The following is a 25,711-nucleotide window of genomic DNA, read 5'->3' on the forward strand; positions in this document are numbered from 1 at the left end:
CTAGGCGTGTACACGTGTCTGATGGCCATGTTTCTCCCTTTCCTTTGTGGAACAATGCTTTCCTCGGAATCCTTCTGTGCTGCTACTAAACTAGCAACAGTGATACTGGCAGAGCCAAAGAGAGGCCTGTCATTGCCTCAGGACAGCTGTGACTGTGCATTTCCTGCCCCGACTTGACATTTCAGATTCATAAGTCCGGTGGCCTTCTGAGCAAGGACAGAGAGGGAGCAGGGGCAGCTGCTCTGTTTCTCCTTGTAGGGCAAAAGATTTGTCAGCTCCCCAGTGACCTAAGCTGGGTATAAGGGAGAGACAGACTGGGGATGGTGGGGGGGATGGGAGAGAAGAGCCACGACAATGGGTAGGGATGAATAGGGAGTACTCTGGACTCTTCCAGAACTTGCAGCCAGCTTCTCTGTTCGTTGCATTTTAAAATGAACTTAACCTATTGTTGGCTCTGATGCAGGGAAGAGCCCTATGGCTTCATAATACATATATGTCTCCTAATGTAAAAACGTAAATTATCATTTATCGGGGGGAGAGAGAACATTTAGAAAAGCTTTTTGGATACTCTGGATCTTTAGGTCTTTCTATGAAACAAGATGTGCTTCAATTGTCTCCTCAAAGCAGAAAGGTAAGGGTCACAAAAGACAGAAAAGTAGATGGCAGCCATAGAGGAGTGTTTCTTCACTTTGGCACGGTTCAGATCTCATCCGACCCACACCAGAGCTGGGCTGCCTTGCCTGCAGGCACCTGTTCATTCTTCCATCATTTTCTGCTAGTCTGAACTCCTCAGACATCTGGAATAAGGCTTTCTGTGTCCTGCTTCAGCCAGCCCAGAGGATAATGTATTCAGAAGCAAAAAGAAAAGAGAAAAGAAAAGAAAGGGAGGGAGAGAGAAAGGAATGAAGGAAGAAAGGAAGGAATAAAAAGAAAAATAAATCAAAACATTTGCTTGGAAAGAGAAGAATGTTCAGCTTTGGTTGCGGGGGGCGCGGGGAGACAAGGAAGACTTAATTTTTACTCAGAAAACTTGTCATTTGGAAATAAACAAAATTGCTCAGAGAGGACAAAACGACATTAGGTTGGGAGAGACAGAGGCTGAGCAAGTCAAGTGGCAAACAAATTGAGAGCCAGATTTGGAAGAGCTGTAGTAAAATGATTCAGTATTTGTTATTATAGAAAAAGACTTCAATGCACACACAAACCCCTACTGAAACAGGCTTGGTTCTGTGGGTTTCCAAACAGTAAAGAGAAAACAGGAAATTAGTAACAGAAACTTGCATTAACATAAGGCACGTTTAAAACATCAGCTAAACATCTCTTTGCAAAAAACGCACACTGATTTTAAAAGCCCAGATCACTTTTTAGTATGATTCCTATTGGCTACTACAATTTTTTAGACTTGAATTAGTCACAGAAAAGAGAGTAAGTAGGCAAAGTGGATTATTTTTAGTTCCATAAGGGCAATGAAAATGTAGACCCTTTTACTGAAGAACAGAATTCATTTAAACTAAAATAGGTAACTTAAAAACCTAATTTTTAACCCTAAGTCTAGGGTGAGTTTTAACACCTTAGTTTATAAACCACCAAACATAGAATCATGGCTGAGTTTCAAACCCACCTTTAGTCCATGGAAAGAAAAATCTAGAATAAAGTCTTTTTGGAAAGGTGAACCTAAGGGTGTGCTCGACTGCAATATAAAAATTAATACAGAGACTATCAAGTTACATCTGACTTGTTTCTGGGGTCACTGCTGGCTTGGGAAGGGCTATTTTCTTTTTAAAGATGTTATTATTTCTTTGACAGAGAGAGGGAGAGTGCACAAACAGGCGGAGTGGCACGCAGAGGGAGAGGGAGAAGCAGGCTCCCTGCTGAGCAGAAATCCCAGGACCCAAGACAGACACTGAACTGACTGAGCCACCCAGGCACCCATGCAAGGGCTACTTGAAAAGGAAACATGCCATCAGCCATCAGGAGGGACTGGATCATCATACTCGTTTAGAAGCATCACATTACTTAAAAACATCACCTCGGGACTAAAAGGTTAAATTTATTCCATCAATTCATCAAAATGGAACAATATCCAAATCTCAGCTAGGAAGAAGAGATAGTTTTTGCTTTTGAAGCAAATGAAAATCAAGTCAAAAGAAGAGTTAGGTTTAAAAAAAGTCAGTATTGGGCGCCTGGGTGGCTCAGTGGGTTAAGCCGCTGCCTTCGGCTCAGGTCATGATCTCAGGGTCCTGGGATCGAGTCCCACATCGGGCTCTCTGCTCTGCGGGGAGCCTGCTTCCCTCTCTCTCTCTCTGCCTGCCTCTCTGCCTACTTGTGATCTCCTGTCTCTCTCTGTCAAATAAATAAATAAATTAAAAAAAAAAAATCTTTTAAAAAAAAAAATAAATAAATAAAAAAAGTCAGTATTAAGGGAAAATATTAAAGAAAATGTAAGACATGATATTAAAAACATGCAACTTAAATGTACACTTAAAAATGGTTAAGACGGTCAATTTTATGTTACATACATTTTGCCACAATAAAAAAAATTGGGTGGAAAAAAACCACACACAGACACATAAAAACTTCCAAGAACAGTATCAAAGTCCCACTGGAATAAGATTAGAGTATGAAGGGGCACCTGGGTGGCTCAGTGGGTTAAGCTACTGCCTTTGGCTCAGGTCATGATCTCAGGATCCTGGGATCGAGCCCAGCATGCATCGGGCTCTCTGCTCAGCAGGAAGCCTGCCTCCCCCCGCTCTCTGCCTGCCTCTCTGTCTACTTGTGATCTCCCTGTCAAATAAATAAATAAAATCTAAAAAAAAAAAAAAAAAGAGAGTATGAATTCATACTGGGAAAAATACTATTAGTAAATAAATAATACAAAAAAGGTGTACTCTCCTTAATATTTAAAGTACAAGAAAGAATAATTATGGTGGTATTATACTTATCCCACTACCATAAATCAAAGGAAAAGTATTAGCATCCAACAGACAATGAGATACCACCACACACCTATCATAATAGCCCAGATCCAAAACAGTGGTAACACTAAATGCTGGCAAGGATGTGGAGGAACAGGAACTTTCATTCATTACTGGTGGGGATGCAAAATGGTACTGCGGAAGGCAGTTTGGCAGGTCCCTACAAAATCAAACAGTCTTACCAAACAATCCAGCGTTCCTACTTTTAAATGGGTTGAAAACTTACGCCCACAGAAAACCTGCACATGGATGTCTATAGCAGTTTATTCATCATTGCCAAAAGCTAGAAGCAACAGAGATGTTCTTGAATAAAAAAACTGGGGTACACCCACACAATGTAATATTTTCCGGTGATAAAAAAGAAATGAGCTATTAAGTCACGAAAAGACAAAGAGGAAACTTACATGCATTTTGCTAAGTGGAAGAAGGCCATCTGAAAAGGCTACACACAATATGGTTCCAACTATATGACTTTGGGAAAAGGCAAAACTAGAGAGATACGAATAGTATCAGTGGTTGCCATGGGGTGTGGGGGGTGGGAGAGGAAGGATATGCAGATGGCGTGCAGGGCATTTTTACGTCAGTGGAGCGGTTCTGTAGTGGTGGACACACACCTGACATCATGTATTTGTCAAAACCCATAGAATAGACGGCACAAAGAGTGAACCATAATGTAAACTATGAACTTTGATTACTAATAATGCATCAATATTAGTTCATCAATTGTAGCAAATATACCACACCAATGGAAGATGTTATTGATAGGGAAAACCGGGAACTGGGGCATAAAGGAGGATAAATAAGAACTCTCTGAATATTTTTTTCTTTTCCTTTTTTAAAAAAAGATTTTATTTATTTATTTATCAGTCAGAGAGAGAAAGAAAGAGTGCACAAACAGGGGGAACAGCAGGCAGAGGGAGAAGCAGGGTCTCCGCTGAGCAAGGAGTCTGATGTGGGACTTCATCCCAGGACCCTGGGATCATGACCTGAGCTGAAGGCAGATGCCTAACTGACTGAGCCACCCTGGCGCCTCTCTCTCTCTTTTTTTTAAAAGATTTTACTTGAGAAAAAAATGAGCCAGAGCATGAGCTGGGGGAGGGGCAGAGAGAGAGGAAGAGGGAGAAGCAAACTGTCCACTGAGCAGGGAGCCCAAAGCAGAGTTTGATCCCAGGATCCCGACCAAAGGCAGACATTTAACCTGTGCCACCCAGGCGCTCCAGGAACTCTCTGCATTTTCTACTCAATTTTTCTATAAGCCTACAAATGCTCTAAGAAATAAAGTCTGTTAATTAAAAAAAAAAATCCAACCATCAATGTTAGTGAAGCCAGGAGGCAGGCACGAATGGGCATTGCAGACGGCACTAGAGACGGCTCCAGGCTCTCCAGAGGACAGACATGAATGCTTAACCCCACCGGGGAAGGGTCAGGATCTGAGATCTAAGAACCTTGTCTTCTTAATTCATTCTACAAAAAGAATACACAGAAAACAGAGCTACTTGCACAGGGTACTTGTTTAAGCCTTTCGGACAAGAACCATGAAGCCCATCTGGATGAATGGAGGAAAGTGAACAAACAAACATTAAATGAAACAAGACATAAGGTTCAACACTCATCCAGTTTCAAACTGCAGACTCCTTAACTCCAAGTGAGGTTAAGAGCGAGAGAGTCCAAAAAGAGAAGAGCAGGTGCGCTAAAAGGAAGAGGTATAACCTTTAAAAAAGATAAAGTCGCTGAAATGAAAAGAAACCAGCATGGAGCTGAGAGGTACTTCTCCAGTGGACACTAAATGCATTTGCCTGGTTATCAGCTCCTCCCTCTCGGGGTCTCCCTTTATTCCCTCCGCAGCCCTCCCATAACTAGCTGCATCTCGTCCCTGCCAAGTCCTGCAGAAAAAGACATCTATTTCTCCTTTAATTCACGCTAGACTAAGGGCTGAGGTAGGGAACTCCTTCCTCTAGGATTTTCCTATCTTCTAACCACCGGAGGTCTGGCAGTTATCTTTTCACACGTGGTATTCATCAAACTGGGCTGTGTTTGGCTTTGCATGTCTTGTGGAATAAAATGTCAAAGTGGAACATCATTCAGCATGCTATGCCGATCTGTAGGTGATCTGTATATATTTTTTAAGATTTTATTTATTTATTTGACAGAAAGCGAGAGAGCATAAGCAGGAGAGCAGCAGAGGGAGAGGGAGAAAAAGAAGCAGGCTTCCCACTGAGCAGGGAGCCCAATGCAGGGCTCGATCCGAGGACCATGGGATCATGACCTGAGCCAAGGCAGATGCTTAACCGACTGAGCCACACAGGCACCCTGGTGATCTGTTTCTTTTTAACTCAGAGCAATGTCTATGAGACTGTGGGGGAAACACACAGAGTCTTCCACTGCTGGGGGAGTATAGAGTGGTATGAGCTCTCATGAGGGCAATTTAGCAGTATGGATCAAAAGCATAAATGTACCTACCATCTGATGCAGCAATTTCATGTCTAGTCTGCAGGAAGACATACATATGTGGAAAATGGCACGGGTCTAAGGTGAGTCATGGAACCCCTGTACGTAGTAATAGCAAAAACATTAAAAGCAGCATAAGGGTCTGTCGGTATGGAACTTCTATACAATGCAAACATAGGTAAATGAGGAAGGTCCTCACATATTGACATGCAAAGATCTCTAAAACATATTACAGAAAAAAATGGGAAGGTATAAAACAGTGCCTTCTGTAAGAAGTCTGTGGCAAGACGGTGGAGAAATGACTGTCTAGGGTTGCCCGCAGCAGGGTAACTGAGTGATGGGGGAATAGCAATGCAAGGCTGACTTTTCACAGAACTTGGGCCTCGGGAATGTATTATCTATGTTAAAGAAACAAATACAAATACATGAAAAAAAGAGGAAATTCTGAGAGCATGCCTTGCACTTCTTTTGTTGGCTATAACAATGTCTGATTCTCCATTGATGAGGCATGGCTACTCCAATGCTGACAGCATGGATTTGAGGTTATAGGTTTGTAGCAAGACCACATCTGAAAACTGAGCTTGACAATTTGTGGACAATATGGAAAGGTGATCAAGCTGAGCAGGAGGCAACAGCAAACCTGCTGGGACCTGAGAACTTGCTGGCTCTAGGTCACAAGGGTGGAGGGGGAGGTCGGGCTGAGTGATGGCCAAGCAGAGGCTGCCATTCTCCCTCCCTGTTTCTGCGGCTTCAGACAGGACTTCCTAGGTTGAGAGGATGATATTCTCAGACAGAGAGAACTCTGATCTCAGGGACACCCTCCACATCTAAGCCTTAGGTCAGTTCTACAATCTCACGGAGTCCCCATTTCCTTGGTTCTTATAGTAACTGCATGGGTGTCATGCTTCACCAACTATCCCACGGCAGCGGGGACATCGATAAATGCAGTGAGAAACGGTACAAAGCTAGCAGGTTGTATCTGGGCTTCTCAGAGATGAACCATTTATTGAGGGCAAGCTTGGGGTGACCAGAAGTGCTCAGACTTCCAGCTGGGGCCAGTCTACTGTGCTGTGAGCTTTGAATATCACATCCAACAAACCAGATCTTTTTGATTCTGAGCTCTAAGTGAGGAGCCACAAGAGGCTGTGTGCTTCGTACCAGCAAAACAGGGATAACAGCAAAGGATCCGTGAGACCCTCACATCTACACCCATTTCTCGACCTTGACTGGGAGCTGCCAGGGCAAGAGGCAGCTGAGGTTTTGTCAGTAGCTTAAGGCCGCTGGTTAAAGACAACTTAAAGACAACGGCTTTAGCTGAACTTGGATTTCACCTCAGTGGTTTTGTTTCACTGACCAGGACAAAATTTCCCCATTCCATTAAATGTAAGATGATGATTACATATCTACTCTAAACAAATTCTGTGGGTGACCTGTCAACAAAGATGGGCTGTATCCTGCACTCTTGTTGAGATGGTCAGAGACCCTCCTTACAATATAAACACTGAGATCTAAATGACACAAGGATAAAGATGGCACAGCGACTGTTTCCAGATGCAGTGAGGGAGTCACTCTGAAACAGTATGTGACTTAAATACTGTATTTAATTATTAAGTATTAAGCATTAATACTTAAATACAGTATTTAAGTATTATGAGTCCTTAAATCGGATTCTGCTGGGGGAAAAAATAACACACTCCTTCCTACATTCTGTTAAACTGCTTACAACTTACATTGTGGGAGAACATGCGTTTTGGCATAATCAGCACCTAACAAAGAATGTGTCCCTAGACGCTAAATGAATAATACCATTAGATCACATAGCTAACTGAGCTCTTTAGCTCAAATCTAAATCCTCAATCAGCTCTCCTTAACTGTGATGAGCTCTAATGGCAACTCCTGAGGCCAGATTTGAAACCATCTACTACAGAATGAGGAGCTCCCGAAGATCCTAGCAGGGGAGTAAATGCTGAAAGAACAAAGGAGGGAAGAAACGGAGTCCCACCACCCTGGCTCTTCCCCAATCCCAGCGAGGAGGACCACGTTTCCTCACTTAGGATAGCATCTTGCCTCATCTCTGACATCCACGTTCACTTTTCTCCCAGACCCCGATCAAGCACAGGCTTTCCCTCGCCAATGTCACACCAGACCACTAGACTCTGGCCTGTTTCCTTGGCATTCAGCAGCAAAGCTGCACCGAGAAGCTAGCCTGTGGTGTTCCACGAGGGCTGGATGCATCTCTGTCTGTACCCTCTGTGTCCACTCACTGCGTGTTACTTCAGTGAAGGTAGGAATCTTAACGCCAACACTGCTACCCCGTGGAGGGCTCAGCAATTTGCAAAATGCTCTCAGATATACAGATACGTTATCTAGTTGACTCTGAGCACTAATCCATTGCCTCTCACAATGGGTGTGGGCTGAGAAAAGGACTGTTTCCAGTCCAACGCAGTCCTTTTGCAGATGAAGATCTGGAGGCCAGAGCTGTGGGACGGAGTTCCAAAGGATCACCCAGCTGGCTGGCGGCACAGCCGGGCCTCTCATCTGAACTGCCAGTGTTCTGCCACTGTACTGCCCTGTCTCTTGCGCAGGAATAGCGTTCTTTCAGCTCAGGAGAGCAGAAATGTACGCATGTCTCATAGACTTGTCTATCCCACCGCTTATGCAACATCTCTGTGTCCCCAAACAGCTGAAACTTGACACATTTGCAAGTGAACTCCTTATCCATCCCTTCTCACACCCTACCCCCTCCTCTAGGCCCCTTCTTTCAGTAAATGGTAACTCCATCCTTCAGTCGCTCAGGCCAAAAATGAAGGAACCAGTCTCGACTTCTCTATTTTTCACATGCCATATCCAACCCATCAGCAGATCCTGCTGGCTCCTCTTTCAAAATAGAACCAGAATTCAACCACTTCTCACTCTTCCACTGCTTTAACTTTGGGTCCAAGCCATCAGCAACCCTTGCCTGGACTCTTACCATAGCCTCCTAAGCAGCTTCCCTCCTCCGACTCTTGCCTTCTACAAGGTTATTCTCACCAAAGCAGCCAGAATGATCCTAAATGTCAGATCACGTCACTTACCTATTTAGAGCCCTCCAATGGCTCCTCTCATGCTGCACAATAAATTCCTGACATGACCTGCCACCAACCCACTCCCACCCCTGCATCTCTTGCTCTGTTTCCCCTGTCTTACTCTACTGCAGCCAGACTGGCTGGCATCTTCGTGTTCCTCAAATATAGAATATATGAGGCAGACTCCTCCTCTGGGGCCTTTGCACTTGCTGTTCCCTCTAACTGGAATATATTTCCCCCAGATATATGCTTGACTCACCACTTAACTTCTTACAGGTTTTCTACTCCAGTGTTACCTGTTCAATGAGAACTTCCTTAACCAGCCTATTTAAAATTTAACACCCTGACTCCTGGTACTCTCTCCCTTCTCTGCTTAATTTTCCCAACATAGATTTTACTTGTTTATTTGTTTAGTGTATGTCTCACCCCCATGGTGAGCTCCTTAAGTCCTGGAACTTTGTCTTATTCACTGCTCTATCTCCGGGTACTAGTAGATAGCCAACAAACATTTGTGGAAGGAATGAATGAAAGAGGGAAACGAATGAACACTCACCTCTTTAAGATCTCCCAGTAATCTGAAGGCCTTAGGCCAGAAGGAGAAGACCCTAGCTGAGCTCTGGTCTCTCCTTCACCTCCCACCCTCCATACGGCCATACCTTCTCAGGTTCTGGGCAATGGGTGCTTGCTGCCAGCATGTTCCAATTTCTGGGTCACTGGAACAAAATTCTGCTGGGTGCTAATTTTTGTATTTAGCATCCTGCTATCTCACCAACACAAGAGGTCAGGGATAGGTTAGACTAAATATACTACTTAACCTAGATAATAGTACTGACTCAGTAACATTTGTGTTGAGGTGTTTTCCAAGGAACATTGCTAAGTTTGCACTTGTTCATCTACATTTTTTTTTTATACTTCTATTATGGATTTCAAACACATGCAAAACTAGAAAGAATAGTGTAATGCGTCCCATGAACCCATTATCCAACTTCGACAACTGCCAACATTTTGCCAATCTGATTTCCCCTAGTCCCTGCTTGTCTTTGCAACCCCCAGTAAATATCTCACCTGGCTATTTTCTTGAGAACTGGTCTGTATATAACAGACCCTGGTCTTACCATTGTGTCCTAGCAACTAGGGCAACCAATCCCTCTAGTCTTACCAGATATACAGTGAAAATGAGCACTCACGCCCATTCCCCCAGCTGACCAATGACTGAAAAAGGAAGTGTCTAAATTCCAGACTGTTTAAATCAAGGGACTTGCCCATTACTCCTCTGCAGTGTTCTGGGGATAGGGGGTTGTTGTGGCTACAAGAAGGACACAGATGCAAACTGTTTCTGTTTGTACCCGATGCAGAATTTCTGAGTGAGTTCATTAAACTCAGTCAGTATTTATGTCTGCCTCATAATATAAGGGACCAGATTAAGATGCCAGAAGATAAAGAAACCCCAGCCTCTCCTCTCAAGGAGATCGCTGTGGGGCTGGGGAATGAGTGGGAAGTACACAAATAACTAAAATCCATGGCAGAATATGCTCTGTGCCCTAAGACAGATTAAGCAAGCCCAAGGCAAAATCTTCTTTCAATAATCAATTTGTAACTACCAGGGCTTACCTATTCCTTACTCTGAGGTCTGTCCTCTGCTATTATTTATTGCTATACAGCCAACAAGAACATTACTGGACACCTGGGAATTTGGTGACCCACAGAAGACTTTGGGATGCAGATCTTTAATCTCACATTCTGCTATTCACCATCCAGTGTACCGGTGGGAGGGAATGGAAAGTCCTCCCAGAGTCTGGAAAACAATGGGGCTAATTCAATGCTGGCAGAAGCTAACACCCAAAGCATTCGACCCTGAGGGCATATACACCAAGCAGCTTCAGAAATGAAAAGGATCCTGGGAGTGTGTCAAGGAGACCAGGCTAGATCAATTGGGAAGGATTTCTAAGATCTCTCTCCTTGCTACCTAAAGGATGGTGATCTTGGTGATCTATCGTCAGAAGTTCCCAGAGGAGAGTGTAGTTCCTTGGACAAACCACAGAGGCCAATGAGGTTTGGCCCAACAGTGCTGTGTATAAAGATAGGAGAACTGAGTGGCAGGGTCATTCACTGGAGGCCTGTAGTTATGTGCACAGAAGAGTGGGAAAAAGGACAGAGTTGGGATGAGAGGGGCATTTATTTGTATCATAATCGATGTTACCAAAATTGGTGAGGTGAGGATGGCCAGGAGAAAAGTAAGAGGAAGGGCTGGAAAAGCCACTATGAGAAGGGGCAGAGATGCAGGGAGAGGAAAAAGGGGGAAGATAATTCTGGTTTGAAAAGGTGCTCACTGATGACAAGGAGGAGGATGCCACAAGATCTGGGAATATGGGAGGCAGGATCCTTTAGGATACTATGCAGAACATGAAGAGGACGGATCTTAGAATGGGAGGGAGTACAGGTATGAAAGATGGGTTCACATTGGGATGGAAGGGGCTCATTTCATTGAAGCTGGGGGAAGGAAGTCACTAGATAAAGGCCTAATTAGATGAAGGTTCTAGGTAACAGAACTTGGCTGAGGATGGTAGAAGGGAGGCAGCTAGATCACTGAGAAGAGACTGAAAATAGGAAATCATACGAGGAAAGACTACTGGGCCAGAGGGTTTAGAGTATCTGAACTCCTGGCAGGGAAGGGACTTAGCAGGATAAGTGGGTTTGGGATAAAGTGCCAGTGAGGTAGCAGCACCCTTAGGGTAAGTGAGATCATGGAGTGAAGGCTGTGAGAGGATATGTGGACAAAAAATGAAGAGAGGTATTAAGGTGCGGGGATCTAAGGGCACGGGGGTGAAAAGTCATGAACATTGGGTTAAGGAATTCACTAAGCCATGGGGCAAAGGGTAACAGAAACCCTGGGCATCATGGAATGAGCTGATGTTGTGCTTAGGAATCATTAGAAAATAAGGAACAAGGGGCTCAGGGTGACCTGGAAAACTCTGCAGGTTTAGGGCAAGAGGTAGTGGAGCAAGTGGGTTTTAAAGACTGTGGGCTCAAATACTCAATCTGCTACGTATCTGTTTCAGGTTCTTTATTTATTTGAAGCCAAACCAAACCTACAGAAATGCGAAATGGTGGCAGATATAGTAATAACCATCTCTTGGAGTTGTCGAAAGGTAAATTTAATTTATACATATAAAGCATGGCACATAGTAAGTGCTCAGCCAATCATAATTAAAGAGGGACGAGATAAACCATCAGAGGAGGCCGCAGCAAAGATAAGAGGATGGGTATTCCAAGATCTCAGGGGTAGAAAAGTAATGTAACGCGTGGGCCCGGTCTTGTCTGTTGAATCCCTCGTACCCAGGACAGAGTAAGACCCACAGATGCTCCTCAGTTTGTATTTAAGGGTTCCCATGGCCCAGGCATGGTGCCAAATGCACCATCTCAGGCAAGATTATTACCCTCCCTTAGCAGAGGTGGAGGCTGAGGGTTCAGACAGGCCTAAATGGTATGCCTGCGGTGACACAGCTGAAGAGCCACAGTGAGACCAGAACCAGGTCCCTGATCACATCAATGCCCCTGGCTGAAGCGCTCTGCTATCCTGTTAACTGATAGGGCCTGGTCAAGGGAAAAAGGTACAGGCTATTAAGAGTGTAGGGGGTCATGGGAGTGAGGGAATATGGTTCATGAAGCAAGTGAACCCTGAGGTGAGGTAACTAGAGTAAACTTCTAGCGAGGGTATAAAAATGATTGTAAACAACAAATATTATCTTGACTGAGAACTGCAGAATTTCACAGTTGGAAGGAAACTCTGAGATCGCTTAACCCAGCCTTATCACACACAGCACAGATGACAAGCTGAGGCCCAGTGAGGAAGGGACCTGTCCCAGGTTTCCAAAGCACCATGGTGGCAGAGCTGGGACTTGAGTCTGGAATCACACACTCAATCCAGAACTCTCTGATGCCTCCAACTACTGCTGCTACTTCATATTCATCCTATATCTTCCTGGGCACCAGTGAGGTGCTAGGGGACTTCTAAATCATGTGCTGATTGACACTTAGGGGCTGAGGATGCGGAGAGGGATGTCGGAAAGGGATGTCGGTGAGGGTGATTTTAGGATGAAGGAGGGAGCATGGAATGAGGATCATGAGGTTACAGGGCAAAGAAGGGATTATTAGATACTGAGGGTTATGTAGATGACTCGGTGGTAAACTATTGGAGTAGGGCTTAAAGAGTTACCAGGAAAGGTTTGAAGGGAGTCGCCAAGTTTGTGGGCGAACACAGGATAGAACAGGGGGAGTCACCAGACCAATGGGGTCATTGAGAAGGTTGGGGGGTCACCTAGGAGGGGAGTGGGGGTCTCGGGTCTTGAGTCACTGGACTAGAGCTGAGGGAGTCACTGGGTCGGTGGGTCCCTGGGCAGAGCTGGGGAAATTCCTGGGTTGGCAGAGTCAATGAATAAGAATTGAAGATTACCTGTAGAGGTTTCAGGGTCAGTGGGTGGGGTGTAGGGTCACAGGTGGAGGCGGGCGTGGGGTTTGGGAGCCGGGGTGGGGTTTAGAAGTCATGGGGGAGGAGTCCCGGGGAGGAAAGAAGGGGCAGGGATGTGGGCCGGGGGTCGGGGCCCGGGGGTGGGGGAGGGGTCAGGTCGCGGTCTAGCCGCCCGGACGCTGGGCTACGGCCGGAGGAGGGTGGGCACGCCGGGCTCGGGACCTTCCCGGGGCCCTGCGCCCGCCCGGCCTCCCACCTGGGCACGGTGGACCCACTCTTCCCGCAGCCACCAACCTGACAGCCCCCGAGGGCGACTCCGCCGACAGACCGCCATGCACCGGGCCCCGCCACCAGCGCCGGCCCCGCAACCCGCCTGCGCCATAGCCCGCCCGCCCGCGCGCAGCTTGCCTCGCGCGATATCCAGGTTCCAGGGCCGCCGCACTTTCCTCTCCTCGCAGCGCGCCTCTACTGGGCCCCGGAACCCGTATAGAAAATACAGGGCACGCTCCACCCCGCACCCCCCGTCGCCGCGGCAGCAGTCCTATTTATCCAGGTTCCCGGGCCCCTGGAGCCCAGGCGGCCGGGCCCTGAACCGTGCCCCTCGGAGCCCCGCCCTGCCCCGCCCCCCCCCCTCCCGGCCTGCTGACGTACGGCCCAAGAAGGCCGGGCGCCCAGGGAGGGCGTGATGACGTCACGACGCCCCGGTCAGGGCCTGGGCGCGGTTGGTGAGCCGGGTCGTAACTATAGCAATGGGGAGCTGCCACCTGTCCCCCCGAGGAATTCGGTCCACCTGAGGCCTGAGGCGGCGGCGGCCGGGAGGAGCCCGAGGCTCCGAGGGCTCCGCGCTGTCCTGTCGGCTGCCTGCGGGCGAGAAGTGCTCCTCAGGAACCGGGAAGGACAGGAGAGTTAGGTTGTGAGGGAAGACGTTCCCGCGGGTTCCACTGTCCGCTCTGGGACTGCGGACCTTCTCCCTGGGGTTCAGAGCCCGGGGCTTCCTCCTGCTCCTAACCGCCCGGGAGAGCTTTACTGTGCGCAGCACCCCCACCCCCGGCACTGCCTACGATCTTCGAGCCATCCCTCTGAAGGAAGCAATTGCAGGTATTACTAGCTCCTTCTCGAAAGGGACGGCACTAAGGAGCCGTGAGGAACTTGCCTCTCTAGGGAGGGCGCCCTGACGGCCCTCGTGGGCTCTCACTCTCATTCCCCCATCAGCCCATCAGCAGCCTTAAAACCAGCTACTCCCCACTGTAGGCTTGCCTGGGTGAAAAAGACCAAGCCCTTTTGCCTTTTCCCCCTTCCCAGGAGGGAGGAGCTATGATTGGGGAATTTGCAGAAATCCAAGGGAATGAGCTTTTGGTAAAAAGTTAAAAATAACTGAGAGGAGTTAGATAAGAAACTGGCAACGGTTGCTTCTTAGGAGAGGAATTGGGTGCCTGGAGGAATGAGGTGAGAAACTTTTCCCTCTCTGTCCTTTTCGACTTTTTTTTTTTTTTTTTGTATCCTCCCTCCCCTCACCCCCCAAATTTTAATTAAAAAAAAAAAAAGAATTTTCAAAGGAAGTATTCTGATAAAATAGAAACATTTGCAAAGTACACGGTTTGGGGCCTATGGTAGCTAACAGTGCCATTGAGGGCACTGACAGCCTCCTACCTACCCTGTCAGGAGAGCTTAACCAGAAAGCTCGATTTTCAAGTTGAGGCATCCCCTCTTGCCTATCTTATTTGTTTTAACACAACCTTTCCAGAGGTGGGAGTGGGGTCAGAGTTCTCTTCAGGTTCTCTGCTTCAGTGGGTAGTGAGTGACAACTGATGGCCCATGCTTATGGTTAATAAGTGAGCCTTTCTCTACCTCCTGGTATAGAAATAAACAGCCTGGCCACTGTGGTGCCCCTTCTGTTCCTTTCTGGTGGAAGGTGACGAGTTATTTCACATGCCTGTGGAGAGAATAAACAGCGTGTCCTGTAGCATAAATTCCTGGTTAGAAATAGAGCATGGAATAGGGGTGTCTGGGTGGCTCAGTGGGTTAAAGCCTCTGCCTTCAGCTCAGGTCGTGATCCCAGGGTTCTGGGATCGAGCCCCACATCGGGCTCTCTGCTCGGCAGGGAGCCTGCTTCTTTCTCTCTCTGTCTGCCTCTCTGCCTACCTGTGATCTCTGTCTGTCAAATAAATAAAATCTTAAAAAAAAAAGAAAGAAAGAAATAGAGCATGGAATAGAACTCGAGTTGTCCTAATTTGTCTCCCCACCACCTTTTTCCATAATAAAAAATACATTTGTCCTTTCTCACCTTCCATGCAGATCCTAATCTGATTGGCTAATCACTTCTCCTACTACACAAGGAACAAAAACTCTGGGAAATCAGTGTGTGACTTTGAAGTAATAAGGTTTTGATGGTGTGTAATTTCAGGTACTCAGAACTGGTGAAGAGCATATTTTGGAGGACTGAGGGTCATTTCTAGCAGCTTGTGTTCTGCCTTTGAGCCCCACCTTGACAATATACCATCATATAGGCCAGTGGTCTTTTTTTTTTTTAAAAAAATTTATTTATTTATTTATTTACTTACTTACTTACTTACTTTAGAGAGATAGAGCGCACAAGTGAAAGGAGGGGCAGAGGGAGGGGGACAAGCCAACTCCCCACTGAGCAGGGAGCTCGATGTGGCGCTCTATCCCAGGATCCTGGGATCATAATCTGATCTGAATGAAGGCAGACGCTAAATCACTAGTTAATAAGTGAGAAGTAGGATAGAAGTCATGTTAACCCCTTGGCAGATATGGATATATGCTTGTGTTGAATTCTGATGTTTGGCTTTGGGAGACAAATAAGAATCACGTTTAAAAATCAGAAATGGGGGCGCCTGGGTGGCTCAGTGGGTTAAAGCCTCTGCCTTCAGCTCAGGTCATGATCCCAGTGTCCTGGGATCGAGCCCCACATCAGGCTCTCTGCTCAGCGCGAAGCCTGTTTCCTCCTCTCTCTCTCTGCCTGCTTGTGATCTCTATCTGTCAAATAAATAAATAAAATCTTTTTAAAAAATAAATAAATAAATAAAAATCAGAAATGACTCCCAATTAATTTTTTTAGGTTTCATGACAAGCTTTTTCTTACATATTTAATAAAAAAGAAAAGTATAGGGGCGCCTGGGTGGCTCAATGGGTTAAGCCTCTGCCTCCGGCTCAGGTCATGATCTCAAGGTCCTGGGATCGAGTTCCGCATCGGGCTCTCTGCTCTGCAGAGAGCCTGCTTCCCCCCCCCCCCGCCTGCCTCTCTGTCTACTTGTGATTTCTTTCTCTGTGTGTCAAATAAATAAAATCTTAAAAAAAAAAAGAAAAGTATACTTGTTAGGAAATAATGGATTGAACCACTAACAAGAAAATAGTAAACATTTTATAAGATGAAATAAGAGGACTGATTGTAATAGGAATATTTTTGTATGAATGGAAAAAAACAACCCCTGCCTCCTACTTCCCAGGTTTTTATATCCTGGATCATGGATGAAGATTCAGTGTAGGGGAGGAATGTAACTTTCTTTTGTAAATTAGGACAAGGACTATTCTGAAAGGGGAGGTAGAATGGAGTGTGGGTAAGTATGGTGGCTAGTTCCCAAACGAATTCGTTTGGGGGAAGATTTCTTTTTTTTTTTGGGGGGGGGGGGAAGATTTCTAATAGAAGTTGAGGATCTGGAAACTTATTTCCTTAAAATGCTCCTCAGATTGATTTCCTTGCTTACTACCTCTTGGAAGGTCTACACATACCCTTGGGAAGAATTCCTTATAAAGTCTTCATGTGCCCTGTTTTAAAGACTGTTTGATATAAGCAGACTCAGCTGTACTGGCCCTGATTATACATTAATCAGGGACAGCATCAGAGATGTCCTGGGAAGAAGGCAGAAGACTTGGTGTTTTGGAATAAAAGAGGGTTAAGAGATAAGTCAGAGAGAATGGCCCCAAGGTGGTGTAGTCATTATAGTCCTATATCAGTTCTTGGCTTTGCAGTTCTAGAAACGTGATTTTGTCCATTCACAGAAGTATTCATGTTTTGTCACACTAAATCAAACTTACAGAAAGTTAATATATAAAATGGAATGCCAGTGAGTGAATTTATACTCATAGTCACCAGGTAGACTGGATTTTCTCTCCTGTTGGCAAATGTATGTGGAATGATCAGTTGTAATCATAATCTTACCTAAGGAGTATGGGTCTTGGGTATGGCTATTGTTATCAAGCTGTGATAGCCTGATGCATGATGCAGGGCATATAACAGAAGCTCAGTAACTGAGAAATGAATGCACCTATCCTTTATAGATGCTAACAGGGAAGTTTAGGATTCTAGTACGTCAACCCGACTTATTTTTTGATCAGGTAGATTTTGCCTTGTTTCTCTTAAATTGCTATATCATATGGCTATTAAAGCTGATAAAATTTCATGTCAGAGAATTACATAATTGAAACAAATTTTATCTATCTCTGAGCCTAGGAATTGGGACTGTTCATTTGTAACAGACTGGAGATTGCGTTCCTGTGCCCTGTGGTAGTCATGGTCGTAGTGGCTAAATGATGTTTCAGAATTCTTTTGGGTGGCCAAGAGTGTATTGCACAAAAAGAACAACCTTGGGTGACTCTCAGCATTGGTATTTTCCTAGAGTTGGGACATTTTAATTAGGGAGTCTGTGACCTGGCTAGATTTGTGAACTGTTCTCTAGTGAGGAAAAATGATACCCTAAACTCCCCTTACTCCCTAGATCCCCCTTAGGGGATAATTCTTGATACTGCCTTTAAAAATAGAGAGACAGGGACACCTGGGTGCTCAGTCGGTTGAGCCACTGCCTTCTGCTCGGGTCATGATCCCAGAGTCCTGGGATCTTGCTTCTCTCTCTGCCTCTGCCTGCCACTCTCCCTGCTTGTGTGCTCGCTCTCGTGCTCTCTCTCTCTCTCTCTGACAAATAAATAAATCATTAGGAATAAGATGGATAAATGAAAAAATTCTGTAAGTCCTATCTGGAAGCCAGAAGACACTTTGTTTCCTCAAAGTTTTTCCCAGCTCTAGAATAAACTATTGAGACAGAGGAACAGATGCCAGGCCAGAGAGTTTCATTTAGTATTTTAATAATAATAATTAAAAAAGACAATACAAAATCCAAACATTTCTTTTTACAGGTTCAGATAGTTTTTTTTTTCCCCAAGTGCAAAATACTCTATGAACTGCATCATTTACTGTTTATTGTTGATTGTGTAGGAGACACTTACTATATTGGCAGCAGTGGAAGGCAGATATAAATACAACATTTTGAGATTCTTTTTCTGCATTAAAAAAAAAGCCTCCCACATGGTAATGATTATTCTCTGAAACTTCAGTTAACTCACACAGAAGAATAGATTTTTCAGTTTCTCCAAACTGCTACAATGTGTTGTCTAGATAAGCTGAGAACAGAACTGGAGGTTCTATTCTCTCAAATCATTTATTTTCTTAAAGGGTTCCTAGTCTAAATAATGGCCCAAGGACAAGGGGTGCTATCTTTGAGACAGGTCCGATTTAAAGATAGCCTTGTGTTGTTTGCTTCCACTTTTGTGCTTTAGAAAGAAGCTAAGCAGGTTAACATTATGTTCTGCTTATGGTCATTCATGTTTTTTCTCCCTCCCCCTAGTCTGAGCCTGTTACATTGAGATTAAGCAGCAAATAACAGAAGTTTGAATGCTCTATAATGTTTTCTGACATTTTGAGATATGACCTACCAATCCACTACAGAGTCCCCTCAAACATGCCTATGGAGAACACTTCTCAGATACAAAAAATTTCCTTAGGGCTGGAGACCAGAGCTGTATTACTGACCTTGGATCAACACATCTGAGCCTCCATTACCTCAAAATAACCCAGTCCTCAGGAAGTCAGAGCAGTCACAGCTCAGTGTCTGCCTTTGGGGATTTATAGACCTGGGGTAGAGCAGCTCAAGTCCAGGCTCTGGTCAGTTCTCCTGACTGAGCGGTCCCTCAGGTGTAGGGAATGGACCTGGCCTAATAATACAGAAAGAGGGAGGCAGAGAAGTAAAAAGGGATTGCCATGTTGCTGAGGGTTTAAGTGCCTTTCTGATGTGCATCATTTGGCGCTCACAGTCTTTACAGAAATGGCTTCCCATTCCCAGACTCAGATCAGGGCAGTTTTTGTACCAAAATAAATGAAGCCCACAGTACTGTGGCCCTGTGAACACCCCCATCCTGCAGAGAGGCTTCGGGACTGGTTCATGAAGTGTTTCCATTTACTCCGTCTATTTACTTCCTAACACTGGTAAAAACCTTTTTTTCTGTCTGGCCTGTAAAGGCCTAGAGAGTCCCTGAGTATTGACTCCTCATTCAGTCCACTTAACCCCTGGTTGGATGTCCCAGGACTGGCTTCCTCCATAGGTTCAGCAGTAGCTTGTCTGGATTGTTAACCCCCAGCTTGGATGACCTAAACTAAACTTGGTGGACATTAGCAGTTCTTTACCTGCTCACCAAGATCTGTCTTGACATCAGTTAAGAAGCCTAGTGGTCTATACTTTCCATACTATGGAAATCATTTGCAGTTTCCAGAAACCATGGAATAAGTTATTGGAGGAAATATGTTTATGGGGTGATGGGAAAGGAGAAGAGCAAGGAGAAGCCAGACCCTGAAGGCATAAATTGGGAAGTACTCTGCTTAGCTTTCTAAGAGAGATGCAATGGTAGGGAGAGAATCAGAAAGTTGATGGAGAATTAGTATGATCAGAGTGGACTAAAGCAGTTTTCAGGCATTTCCTGGGAAGTGTGGCTACTTCTATTAAATGACCATTTTCTTATGGAAGCAGCCATTTTGTATCTTTATAGCAGGGCTCTCTTTGACTCAGATAAACAAAGCCAGATACTCTACTGCTAAGGGCTGGGGTATTGGCTAAAGGCAGTGGGGGAGTAAGCTTTGACTTTGGCTGCCTACTGCCTAAGGCTAATGATTAGAGAGTGAGGAGATGGCGCAAGCTTCTTTATTTAGTGTCAGCTCTCCTGGGGGAGCAGTAACCTGGGATAGTCACTTAGAAATGAAACCTAGAAGTTAATTGGTAGCCTTTGATTGAATAAAACTACAGCTTTGGGGGAAGTAAAAGGAGCAAATGGAAAATACATTTATAGGCAGTAGTGTAATGAGGGTAGAATGTGTGCAGGATGTGGTCTTGGGCATGGACTTGATTCTTTCTTTTGAAAAGCAGTAGTGGAGGAAGCTAAGCTTGAAGTCAACTCCCAGAGGGGATGGCAAACAGGTAGGGGTAGGCAGAGTGGCCAAGGTCAGGCAAACTTCATGCTTTGATAACGGTCTTATTCTTGGTTCCTTTAGCCTTGTTTGTGACCTCAGGCCCCTGAGTCAGCTCATCCCCAGGGGTTTGTCCTTATCCTCTTCCATGTATGCACCAGGGGAAAACAGGATGAAGGCAGGGAAAAGATGGAGGGAAAAAGCTTTCCCTATTTGGGTGTGGAGAATCACTGGCCAATTCCATCGGCCTCTACAATCTTGAGGTCCATGTTGAATCCATAGAGAGGCATAGGGAGGGCAGGATTGGTTTAGCAAACACAGGTCCCTCTCCTTCCTGCTCCATCAAGTCCCCAGAATTACTCTCCTACACATCAGGTGCCTCTGAACTAAGGTTTGGGTTCCCCCAGCTGAAGTCTCCAGAAGTCTGGATGGCCACTGGTGGGGGAGCAGAGACAGATCAGATGCTCCAGCACTCAAGGTTCATGAGATCCAAAACCTTTTTCCTTCCACTTCAAACATACACTCTTTTCTCTTGGGCAGCTATAAATAGGTTTGTTCTAACAGAGGAGAAAACCAAAAACAAAAAAACAAAACCCCTCCCTCTAGACAACATAGGAAGACTCAAAATGATTGCACTTAGTAGATGTGGACAGGGTGGGCAGAAGGCTCGCCAAGTGTGCACACATTCCTCTTGCTGCCCACAGCCTGGGGCCAGAGGTAGGTGGCTCTGGGTTGGCTGCAGAGCAGGGTCCTCTTTGGTGGAGCCCACAAGCCATCTGGGGCTACAAGGGAAAGACAACAAGGCCCAGGCTGGCTTCTGGTCAGCAGCCATGTTTCTTTAAGGACAACACTTAGCAAGGGGAGTAGGGCTCCCCCAGGGAGCGCTCAGGTAGGGGTGAGGAGATGGCTGGGCCAGGACGACAAGTAAGAAAAGGGATTGGTGTTTGAGGCTGGCTTCCAATTGTTCTGGAGTCTAGTCCTTTAGATGATAGGTTTTCTTTCTTTCTTTTTTTTCCTTTTCTTTCTTTTTTTTCTTTCTTTTCTTCTTATTCTTCTTTTTTTTTTTTTTTTTTTTTTTTTTTTGGTGATGCTTTAAAACCTGGTTTCTGTCCTGCAGAGCTATAGTCTTTCTGTTGGGGAGTGACAGCAGCACATTCAACATAGTAATGCCTACTGCTTTTCCTCATTCAGCTGGTGTCCACTAGCCCAGTGGTATGGGCCTTTTGTAAGCCCTCATGAATTGGACCCCAAGCAGACATGTGGGGGAAGAAGGAAAGAAGCTGTATAGACAAGAAAGCCAGCTGTGTGGACAGTCTAGGGCTCGAACCACGTACCCCAGAGGACCAGTGCTGGCATTAGGCCTGTAAGTCAGAGACTTCTTTGGCAGATCCCTGGGTTGTTAAAATCACCCTGGGGGGCACAGCCAGGGGATATTTTGGCTCCTGACTAGCAAGGCACAACCCTATAAGAAGGGCAGAAACCCTTCTTCTCCCTGCTCCATTCCCCACTAGACCCACTTCCTTCATGGGCCTCTAGCACCCCTCCAGGCTGATGAGGCCATAGATGTGAGCTGGTGAAATGGTCAGTGTGGCTGGGAAGGGGAAGGGGAAGGGGACACTGTTCTTTCACCCCTCAGGGGCAATAGAGCCAGCACTTAATGGCTTTTCCAGGGAGCATGTAGGAAAAGGGACCACAGTAAAGAGAGAGAGGGAGAAAGACAGGCAGAGAGAGACAGGAAAGGAAGCCGGAGAGACAGAAAGGAAGAGTGCTTGGTCTATAGTGATTTTTTTTTTCCTCCAAAAAGAAAGAGAGGAGAGAGTTCCTCATCTGGGGTTGGGGGCTGCCGGCTCTGAGGGCTAAGGAGTCTGGGGGCTTTAAAACCTGGGTCTTGGGCTTAGGGGCACTATTTGTAGGGCCTCAGGAAACTGGAAACTTTGGAGCGGAGTAGCTTGATGAAGGATTTTGGCAGCATCTCCTTGTGCTTCTCTGTGTACTTGAAGTAGTTCTGGGGGTGGGCCAGCACCTCAAAGAAGGCCTTGATGAGCTTCTTATCCTGCAGAGGATGGCAGGCGGCAATGTCAGCCTCAGCATTGGGGGTGGAAAAGAGGGACACCAGCCTCAACTCAGAAGTAGCCCGTCTTGATGGTGAATAGACATGCCCAGAGGTGAATTGGGGATTTCCATCCCCACCATCTGTTCTTCTTTTAGAATCCTACAGCTCCATCCTTCCATTGCTCACAGCCCAGTCCTTGGAGTCATCCTTGACTCCTCTCTCCCGCCCACAACCACAGCAAATCCTGCTGATTCTACCTTCGAAATATATCTGGGGTCTGACCATTTCCCACAGCCCCCACAGCTACCACCCTGTCCGGGCCACCACCATCTCTCACTTGGACAACTTGCAGTCGCCTCCAACCCTGCTTCCCTGCTCCCTGCGTCCGCCTATCCTCGTCCCTCTACAGACTTTTCTCCCCCACTGCAGCCAGAGTGACTTTTTCAGTTTTTAATTAGATCATGTCCTTTTCCCATTCAAAACACTTCTCTGGTTTCTTTTTTCACTCAGTAAAGCCTAGTCTCTTGCATGGCCCACAGGCTGAACGTGATCTGTACCCTGTTCTCTGTCCTCCAGTCCCCCCAGACTTTCTTACTCTGCTGAGTTCCCCTGGCCTTCTCAGGGTTCTCAAATATGCCACACCACCCCATGCTTCTTGGCTTGAAATGCTCCTTTCCTGGTCTTCTAATGGGTAGCCCTTTAGTTCACTCAGGTCTCTTCTCAGAGGCCTTTCCTAACCATTCTGTCTGAAACAGCAACATGGTGTGTGGCGAGCCTACTAGGTGCCAGGTGCACAAAGACTCAGGTCTTCTGGCTTCTGGGCTAGTATGCATCCTATGGCATCAGCAGATTTTGAAAATAAGAGGCAGGGCCTCCAGCCCCTGATCCCCACTACTTTATGCATTGGAGTTCCACAACACATCTGAAATAAGGGTTCAGATGTTTTAAAACATGTTCAGAAAGCACTGCTGAAATGATTTTCTTTGTAGCCTGCAAGTTCTAGGAGATTTTTGTCATTGTGTCTCTTATTTTGACAATAATGCAAAAATGACTTTAGTAATCATAAAGATAAAATTTGTCCTTGCATTGATACTTTATGAAGGATAATACTGTGGCTAGGACTGTAGCTTGCCAAGTAAGGCTTTCTCAAACTGGGATCCACAGACCCAGGGGAGTCTAGTTCATTCTTCAATGTAGGTAACATTTCTTTTCCTTTAAAACAGGTTTTGCTGAATTAACTCTGAGGGACTCTGTGCTAGATCTGTGCTAGATCTGCTCCTTTTCTGTGGAAACTGAGGAGGGAGGCAGGGAAGGGAGGGACCTAATGTAGAAGCATCTTTTTATACCTCACTTCCTCCCTATTTTTTGGTACAACCGGTCGGGGACATTTCATCTCCTCTTCCTTTCCTCTTGCCCTGCAGTGTGAGACAGTGTGAGGGACCCTGCAGTCAGATGGGCTTGGACGCACTGGGCAAGTTCTGTAACCCTGTGCCTCAGTTTTCTTACGGGTAAAGTGGGAATGATGAAAGTACCTATTTCACAGAGCTCTTATGTGTATCAGGTGAGAATACTCCTGTAAGCCCTCAGCCCACTGCCTGCACATTGCTATATGCTCATTAAAGGCTGGCTGTTCTTATTTCTGTGCACATTCACTTGCCTTTAAAATCTCCTGGTGGTTTTCAGACGCATAGAGCCGGCCGTCTCGAACAATGTCTTCTACAAGCTGCTCGTAGTCCTCTGCGAAATCAGCCACGGGGAATAGTTTACAGGTAGAAACTCTTCCTGCTCCCCTGCTCCCTCCTAAGACTCATGAGCCTCGCCTTTCTCACCCACCTCCCTGGCATTCCTGCCCTTGCTCACCATCATAGGTAACATAGGGGATCTGGAAGCCACGAGCACTGTTGGCCTCGCTCGTCTTAAAGTTGATCCAGAGCTTCCTGGAGCGGGCTGTGAAGGCAATGGGCCGCTCGTAGGTCTGGCAGGTCTCATAGGTGGTAATGGAGGATGGTGAGGCTGGGAAGGCAAGCAGCAGGTCAGGAGAACAGCAGGGCAGGCTACCCAAGCCCTCGTGCAGGAGGGTGGTGGGGGCAAGGAGTCATGCTGACAGAGGCTCTCCCCCGTGCATGCACCTTCCCCATCCCAACACACACAGATCCTCTCCCACTGCCCTCTGCTTGTTCCACAGCTCCTCTTTGATGTCCAGGCACTCACAGAGTGTAAAAAAGATTGACATTTAAATGAATGGAACAGCAAAAATGCTAGACCAGGAAAGTGACACGCGTAACACTATTGGAGTTCTAATCCCAATGCTGGCTTTCTTACCTCTGCTCTCCCCCAAACATAGAGCGCTCCTTTGTTAGCCTCTCCTCCCAAGGCCTCCCTTCTCACTGCCCCAGTTCTTCCTGTCCCCATCTTCTCTCTCTCTCTCCCTCCCAACCAGATTGAACTGCCCTTCCCTGGCCCAGCTCTGCAGCCACCCACAGTTCTTTCTCATGACGAGGACGTCCCCACACTCATCCTCAGATGGCAGGAAGATCTCGGGTACCACGATAAGGATCTTGCGCTTGGGTGGGGGGTTGATGTTCCAGATGCACTCCACGCCAGCTGGGTAGTTGCCTGGGTAGTTGGGGGACTCGATATAGCCAGTGAACTCACCCAGCTCCCCACCACACTGGCGATCTGTATCCAAACCCAGGTGCAAGAAAGAGAAGGGAAGTCAGTGGGGAAATGGGTTAGGGATGTTGAAGCGTTTTGAAGTGAAAATCAGACGTGTAGGCAGTTGCCTTCCTGGTTCATCGACTCTTCTCCAGGTTCTGGGTCCACCTTCCTTTCCTCGCTTCGCTTTTAGAACTTTCTCATCTCACTTCACCTCTCTGTCTCCCCATTACCTGTGTCCAGGGAGAGGGTGCCACAGGGCCCAGCCCAGCAACTGGTATTGGGATGGAGTGGGTTGGGAGAGATGGAGCGTGGGACTTTCCTGCCCACCCACTCCCTAGCCTTTCTCCCTGTGGGTTTACTTATCCCACTCCCACCCTCTTCCCATGGCCATCGTTCCCAGGCCTCTCTACCCCTTTTTCCATCGTCTGGCCTGCCACGTACTCTTGCACTGGGCCACACTGGTGGAGCCGTCAAAGTCAGTGCTTGTGTTTCCTGGACAGCGGGTGCAGAAGTTCTGACGGAAGTCGGGCTGATAGGAGCCCATGGCACAGCGGATACAGCGATGGATGCTGGTGTTGTAGTAGTGACCGGGGGAGCATTGGACTGCAGGCACGGGGGAAAGACAGGAGTTTAGATGGCAGGCAAGTGGGAATTCAGGGACATGGGATGAGCAGGACGCATTCATTGTGGAGAAGCAGGAGACTGAAGACACCAAAGTCCCTTCCAGGGACTTTGTCATGCCAGAATTTTCTAGTCATGCCAGAATTTAAGCCTAGGGAAGAACGGACTTGACGG

The 25,711-nt window shown here is 46.4% G+C and overlaps 2 protein-coding genes across 9 annotated transcripts in view; both read right to left on the reverse strand.

The window, feature by feature from the left end:
• Nucleotides 1–13,531, reverse strand: part of ZNF76 (zinc finger protein 76) — a 32,837-nt gene extending 19,306 nt beyond the window's left edge. For 2 of the 6 annotated variants that reach the window (XM_046006614.1, XM_046006616.1), the window contains exon 1: nucleotides 13,251–13,530. The gene's annotated coding sequence lies outside the window, so the exon portion shown is untranslated. Of the gene's footprint in view, nucleotides 1–5,435; nucleotides 5,523–13,250 lie in introns of all 6 variants that reach the window. The other 4 variants (XM_046006612.1, XM_046006615.1, XM_046006613.1 and 1 more) reach the window with 4 other exon arrangements.
• A 4,583-nt stretch (nucleotides 13,532–18,114) lies between these two features.
• The window catches only part of SCUBE3 (signal peptide, CUB domain and EGF like domain containing 3), a 37,307-nt gene continuing 29,710 nt past the window's right edge, over nucleotides 18,115–25,711 (reverse strand). For 2 of the 3 annotated variants that reach the window (XM_046006727.1, XM_046006725.1), the window contains 5 exons: nucleotides 25,358–25,519; nucleotides 24,740–24,937; nucleotides 24,119–24,271; nucleotides 23,916–23,995; nucleotides 18,115–22,258 (listed from right to left, as the gene is read on the reverse strand). In XM_046006727.1, coding sequence (XP_045862683.1) covers nucleotides 22,109–22,258; nucleotides 23,916–23,995; nucleotides 24,119–24,271; nucleotides 24,740–24,937; nucleotides 25,358–25,519 — 743 coding nt within the window. In that variant the 3' untranslated portion in view covers nucleotides 18,115–22,108. The remainder of the gene's footprint in view (nucleotides 22,259–23,915; nucleotides 23,996–24,118; nucleotides 24,272–24,739; nucleotides 24,938–25,357; nucleotides 25,520–25,711) is intronic. The other variant, XM_046006728.1, reaches the window with a different exon arrangement.

Source organism: Meles meles, chromosome 5, assembly GCF_922984935.1.
Source record: "Meles meles chromosome 5, mMelMel3.1 paternal haplotype, whole genome shotgun sequence".
Lineage (NCBI taxonomy): Eukaryota > Metazoa > Chordata > Mammalia > Carnivora > Mustelidae > Meles > Meles meles.